The sequence below is a fragment of the Oryza glaberrima genome, chromosome 9 (genome assembly GCF_000147395.1).
Source record: "Oryza glaberrima chromosome 9, OglaRS2, whole genome shotgun sequence".
Taxonomy (NCBI): domain Eukaryota; kingdom Viridiplantae; phylum Streptophyta; class Magnoliopsida; order Poales; family Poaceae; genus Oryza; species Oryza glaberrima.
In genome coordinates this window covers 1,807,188-1,813,649 of record NC_068334.1, presented here as the reverse complement: position 1 = coordinate 1,813,649, position 6,462 = coordinate 1,807,188, and the positions used below count along the sequence as shown (strand labels likewise).

Below are 6,462 nucleotides of genomic sequence, written 5' to 3'. Positions count from 1 at the left end.
GATAAAGGCTCTATTTGGGGGAGCTTAACATTCTGAGAATTTGCTAGTTGGTAGCTAGCTTATGAGAATTTATATGGGTTCTAGTTCATTTTTTTTGAGATTTTCCAGTTTTGAGGTTCTAGTTTATTTTCTAGATTCTACAATTACATATTCTCGGAATGTAGGTGACAACCAAAACTGTTTAGATGAGTTGGAGATTTAAAAAAAACTGCAGCAGCTAAAAACTCTCTTAAATAGATCCTAAATACGACTACTGATTTAGGAGCAGCAACTATCAATAGACTACGGTGGCGGATAAGCCGCCAAAGCAGCAGGGCCGAAGGTGGGGGCAGTCTGGTAAATTCGCGGTGGAGCACCACAGTACCACACACACTAGAGTAAAATCCAGATCCAGTTGGCACGCGCTTCGAAACGAAAAACCAATCTAATCCATCAGTGCTTTACCATCTCCGAGATATTTATTGCTTCATCTCTCGCTGGTTTGTCTCGCACTCTCGCTCTCCGTACGGTACAAACAAACCAGAAACCACCACAACTGAACAAGAAGAGAGTATTTTCTCCTCTGTTCCTTCTCTTTTGCCCTTCTGGTTGGGAAACAAGTAACGACGCCGGCGGCGGAGAGACGATGGTTCATCTGCCGCACCAGGGGAAGCTGCGGCGGGATGTCAAGGAGGAGGCGCTGGACGACGGCGACGCGGCGGCACGGGCAGAGGCGTCGCCGTTCCACAAGAGGTCCCGCCTTGCTCTACAGGTGGGTTCGCTCTCCTTCCTGTTGCTTCGGTGTTCCTCTCGTTTCTCTAGGAGGAAATTCCGCATACAGGAGGAATTTGATTTATTCTCTCTGCTACTATTTCTAGTACTACTGTTGATGAGTAATTTATTATTGGAGCGGAGTATTATTTTGTGACTCAGCGGCCGGAGGGGCAGCTTGTTTTGAAGAAATTCGTACGAGCAAGTGACGATCAATTAACATTTTCTAGCCATGCTGTTAATTTATTATTGGCTCAGTTCGTTCCGAAAACAAAAATGATTATTAGTTCAAAGTTTGATTCGCATGATACATCCTTTTCTTTTTTTTTCCGTGGGCAATTTGTCTTGTTCATCATTTTTGCTCATTATATTAGATGATAATTCTGAACTTGGTGAGTCCAAGTGAAAGGGTATTTGTGACTTTATCAATCAAACTCCTTCGAATAAGATTCGATTTCTGTACCTAGCCAAGATATTTACCTGTATTACCAATTTATCCATCCATAGTTGGCTTAGATATTGACGTGCGGAGTCTTCCAATTTGGGTATTATGTCTCTCACTATACAGGTCTCCATCGGCGGTCACTTCATACTACAGAGTCCTTTTTGGATTTGGATTGCTAGTGATTAAACTTTACTTTAGCTTTTCTCCTCGTGAATTCAAATTTACCTTAGATTTTTTCCTGTCAATTAAAACTTATTACTAACATTAAAATGTTGATCTGTCTAATCTTCTGGGGAGCAGCCCACTTGCTGGGCCTTTTCTCATTTTTTGTGTGTGTTTGTGCGAAACCAGTAGCTGTACTATTTGATTTCACCTCATAAAAATTAATGCTGCTTTGGTTTTAAAAAGCTGATCTATCATTTTCATTGGTTGCTTTTCTTTGCTTGTAATCTTTTTTTTTTTTTGCGTACTTCACCTAATATTCTTTTAGCAATGGGAGAAATTACTGTTCCTATATCTATTTGCTCTTTATTATAGTTTCTACATCTGTTTGTTCCTTTTCACTTGTTGTCATGCAAACATTCTGAACAACATCGCAAGATAGGGGCTATTTGCATATAAACAGGTTGCATGTTTCCACCCAATTGAGAAGTTGCACCTGATACTTTCCCTGCATGTAAATGGCATAAATACACAAGAAGATCTGAAGATGTGCTGCTTCAAATCAAATCACAAATCTTTCTTGGTGCATTACTGGAACTGGTTTCCGTTCTTCCTATGATATTGTTACTTCTAATCACATGCATTCATCATTTGGATTTAATAATTGGCATGCTGAGCTTTTCACTTATAGAGCTCTGTTCTCCGTTACTGTTACTGATTCCTCTGTCCATCTAACAAATGAACCAATCCTTTTTTTGTGTTTAGTTAATTGATCTTACAGGAATATTGTAATTTTCCCTATCTGAGAAACACACTTTTTCCATTTTTTGCCACTTAGTACATAAAACTTGATTGGAAAAGTAAATGTTATATATTAGTTTATAACGTTGTACTATGAAATTGTAAATTAGTTCTTATAGTACAAATAGTTCAAATTTAAAAGTGAGAAATGAGATATACTATTGGTTACCTTGCTTTAATGCTCCGCGTTTAATCATATATTGTGTTTTCTCATGGTGTCATGCAGCACTGGAGCACAGACGGTGGTAGTGTGTCCAATCAACAGTCATCCCAACATGGTTTCCTTGATGAGCCTAGCCCATTGGGCTTGCGGCTGAAGAAGAGCCCCTCTCTGGTGGATTTGATCCAAATGAAGCTTGTGCAGGCTGGTAAGGCCAAAGATGTCCAGCATAGTGGAACCGCTAGTGCCTCAGAGAAATTGAAGGCTTCCAATTTCCCTGGTTCTGTTCTAAGAATTGGATCTTGGGAGGTTAGTGGCTTTTTTATATGCGTCCATTTATGTTGGCATGTTACATAGTCTTCTCTAATTTTGATACAACATGTATGATTTCATTTACTTACAAAAAAAAAATAGACTGCAAATTGGCACTCACATTTGCAATACTTCTTGATGTATGATTGCTATGAAGAATTTGAAAGCAATAGTTGTGAATGTGTTGAATCTTTTAGAATAGAGTGGTTTTACGGTCCACGTTTTCTGGTCTAAAATTTGGTACCTCAAGGACAATAAAATTTCTATTTAAAATAAAAAAGCCATAATTATTGATATGCATTGTGTGAGGATCCAATAGGCAGTTTGTGATTGCCATGTTGTGATCTGTTCAATCTAGATAGTGGAAATCTCTAGCGATTCCAATATGATGTTGATTTATTGGCTCTTTCAAAAAGCTACTACAAAGTCTGAGCTGACAGAAGGAGATGTTTTGTTTGGATAATTCCAGAGGTATCATGTCCAATAGACCTGCTAGAATTGGAGAAAAACAATAAAATGGCAAGAGGCTTCTAATAGCATTATAGCAAAGTGTGATAACTTTTTCAGGCGTATTTCAAAGAAATATTACTTTGTAAAGTCTCTTTTTTTGGGAGGCCCTGTACGGCGCATAATAACAGGGAAAGAGCTAATACAGAGGATAGGGCCTCCCAGAGAAACAGTACCCGTACAGCGCACTGTAGCATACAGTATTATTCACGGTGCACTGTTCACATGACATTTGGTTTCCTTTAGGGAATAGGTTAATTTGCTATTTTGGTGGTTTGGATTCTTATGTCTTAGGTTTATTTTGTGGTTTGAGTAGGAGCTTATTTATTAAGTGCCAAGTCATCCCATCTATCTAAGGATGAGTTTGTATCCAATTTTATTAAGCACAGATGAGTGTGCTTTGCTCTCTCCCATGAGAATATTCTAGATTGATTCTCCCCCATTCAGTGCTCTCCTTCACCTAGTGGCTACCGCAGTTCAGCTTCAAGTCGTCGCCCTCACCCAATGATGATCGAAAGTTCATCACAAAAACATCTTTAGCTTGGGAACCACACTCCTTTCTTATACTCATGAATGTGTCAAGAAAGAGAACTATCATTTTGGAAATTATGTCAGCTTGTTGTTGTTCTGCTTAGTTGCAAGGTGCATACTGCATACACCTATTTTTCATATCACACCCGACTCTTTGTATTGTTGACATTTGGGATGATCACTGACTCAATCTCTGTTTCAACGATTATGTTAGGCTATGTTTCTTGTGTACTGGTGTTTAGTTGTAGGTTTTGTTTATAGTAAGTATTCTATATTGTTTTGTTCATCTATGATGCAATTGATTTGTTTGTGCTTCAAATGCTGTGTATGAACAGTGGGTGTCAAGGTATGAAGGCGATCTGGTTGCAAAATGCTATTTTGCTAAGCATAAACTTGTGTGGGAAGTACTGGATGGTGGTCTGAAGAGCAAGATTGAGATACAGTGGTCTGACATCTGTGCCATGAAGGTGGTTTCTCCAGAAAATGAACCTGGGATCTTGGAGATCGCAGTAAGTTTTTACAGATAAACCAATTATTAGCTCAACCTACCATAAACCATGCCTGTTGGCAATAACATATATGAGAAGCTAGATTTAGCCTTTTACCTTGTGAAACTGCATTACAATGCTAATCGTTGATCTAAAATTTCTGTGTAGTTTGGCCTTTATGAGTGTTTTTTTTTTGGCATATCATTGCTTCTGCTAATTCTCTCTTTTGTGCTCTGTTCAGTTGTCCCGGCAGCCACTTTTCTTTCGAGAAACTAATCCACAGCCAAGGAAACACACTTTATGGCAGGCAACATCTGATTTCACTGGTGGACAAGCAAGCATTCACAGGTAGTAAAAATGAATGACACGTTGGTAACATGCGTGCTTAATTTTAAAATGTATACCCCTATGTTCGCAAATATGGTGCTTATTTTTCCCTTTTGTCTAACTAGGGAAATTTTGATAGCATTTTGGAATTTACCCCATAATCATGAGGAACAATTGTGAAAAAAAAAATCAGACAATTATCACAACGAATTAGTCTCTCACAGTTGTTTATGCTGACTGATTTCCTAATACTGCCGAGTGGTGAGTTGACTTTCGACTATCATTTATGTAAGGAGGCATTTTCTTCAGTGCCCGCCAGGAATGATGAATAAGCATGTTGAGAAGCTTGTTCATTGTGACCCACGTCTATATTCACTAAGCCAGCAGAACGACATCAATTTGGATAATCCGTACTTTGAATCAAAGTCTTCTATATTTGAAGATGCAGAGGGCATAAAAGGCCAAGATTTTGAGCATAAAGATGATGGCGATCAGTTAGCTCCCCAAAGATTTACAGAACTGTTACCGCCTCATTCTGCATCAGGTAGGATAGATACTGAAGCCAGACAGCTCTCAGGAACACCGGACAAGTTACTTCAACATTTCCCTTGTTCAGGTGAACTTCAAAATCCATACTTGTATCTTATATTCCATTGAAATATGAAAACATCCAGATGTATCAATGAAATATGAAAATCACGCCTTTCAAATTAGGCTATATTTCTATAATGGTGTTAGCTATCAATGACTTCTTTTCTCACTCACTGGAGGTCACTGCTTAGGACCAGACAAGTCTGTTAATATTCGTCAAATTTAATTTGTTTGATCTATTTCACAAATTGCTTCGCCAGTATATTTGCTACATAATATTAAGAATATTAGACTTCCGTATTTCTAGTGGGAATAATTTTACTAATAATGTGTCTTTCGCCATTCCAGTTAGTGGTACTCAAGTGATTAAACAAGATGCTGCTTCTGGTGATTGTGAACGGCAAGAAAGCATCTATAATTGGAACGGTATCAAGGTACCGGGGATAAGGCGCTCCATGTCCAAAAGTGAGATTGCAAATCACATTGGGAATCATATCTACAGACAGATGTATTCAGGGAACCTACCTGCAGTTCATCGTGGGGATTCCACGTCAAGTAAAGTAACATTAGATGGAATAACCCGATTCCTCTTGGGCAGCACCCAGATCATTAGCGATGGCGATGGCGATGGCTCAATGAGTAAACTGACATTTGATGAGCTTACCAGACAACTCCTCAATGATTCCCAGATAACCAACGCAGCAGATGAAAGGATGCTCATGTCAAGGGTCAACTCCCTCTGCAGCCTGATTCAGAGAGATTCAGGTTCAGGCCAGACAAACCCCAGCAGCAGCATTCATGGTGACAATGAGATGCAAGAAAGGAAGTCCCAACCTTATGCGCTTCCGGTGTCAGCAGACAGTGGAAGCAACACCTCATTGCCGCCGAGGCAAGAATCGTTTGGGGATCTCCTGACGCACCTGCCTCGCATCTCATCATTTCCTCACTTCTTGTGAGTGATCTGACGGAGCAACTCTGGAGTTGGAGTGTTATTCTATTGGGGTACATATTGGCTTGAGAACTCTTGCTTGTAGAAATTTTTGCCGGGAAATGTCTTGACCCCTTTTCTTCTTACTTTTTTTTTGTACATAAATAGATAGGATAACTGTAGATTGTATAGTAAGCTTCTTTAGTTCGATAGGGCAAATGCATCCGGTACATATTCTCGTCGATATAGTCCTTTCTAATTTATACATTTCTTACTCTTAGAAAAAGTATACGTTTATTTCAGAAACAGGGAAATGGATAAACTTTTTGCTGAAAAATAAAAGTAATACTTCCTCCGTTAATAAATATTGACTTTTAGATACTTTGGAACTTTGAGCATTAATAACTTCTCTCAAATGATTAGTTAAAAAAGAAAGGTACGTGCATATTTAATTTAACAA

The 6,462-nt window shown here is 38.8% G+C and overlaps 1 protein-coding gene across 2 annotated transcripts; it reads left to right on the top strand.

Annotated features, from left to right (window-relative positions):
* The first annotated feature begins 434 nt into the window (after nt 1-434).
* LOC127785112 (uncharacterized) lies at nt 435-6,246 on the top strand. Of its 2 annotated transcripts, none has more exons than XM_052312537.1 (6): nt 435-751; nt 2,385-2,627; nt 4,004-4,177; nt 4,398-4,504; nt 4,780-5,099; nt 5,423-6,246. In XM_052312537.1, exons 1-6 carry the CDS (start codon nt 626-628, stop codon nt 6,028-6,030), a joined length of 1,578 nt encoding a protein of 525 aa, XP_052168497.1. In that variant the 5' UTR covers nt 435-625; the 3' UTR covers nt 6,031-6,246. The 2 variants fall into 2 exon arrangements, with proteins under 2 accessions (XP_052168497.1, XP_052168496.1); XM_052312536.1 differs by having other exon boundaries at nt 436-751; nt 4,777-5,099.
* Nucleotides 6,247-6,462: the final 216 nt, after the last annotated feature.

What these genes read in the sequence shown, in the direction of transcription:
- LOC127785112 (XM_052312536.1), top strand. Translation starts at nt 626, where the DNA reads ATGGTTCATCTGCCGCACCAGGGGAAGCTGCGGCGGGATGTCAAGGAG. An exon ending in GGTCCCGCCTTGCTCTACAG is followed by an intron (nt 752 to 2,384) that starts GTGGGTTCGCTC and finishes GGTGTCATGCAG; the next exon opens with CACTGGAGCACAGACGGTGG. An exon ending in TCAACATTTCCCTTGTTCAG is followed by an intron (nt 5,100 to 5,422) that starts GTGAACTTCAAA and finishes TCGCCATTCCAG; the next exon opens with TTAGTGGTACTCAAGTGATT.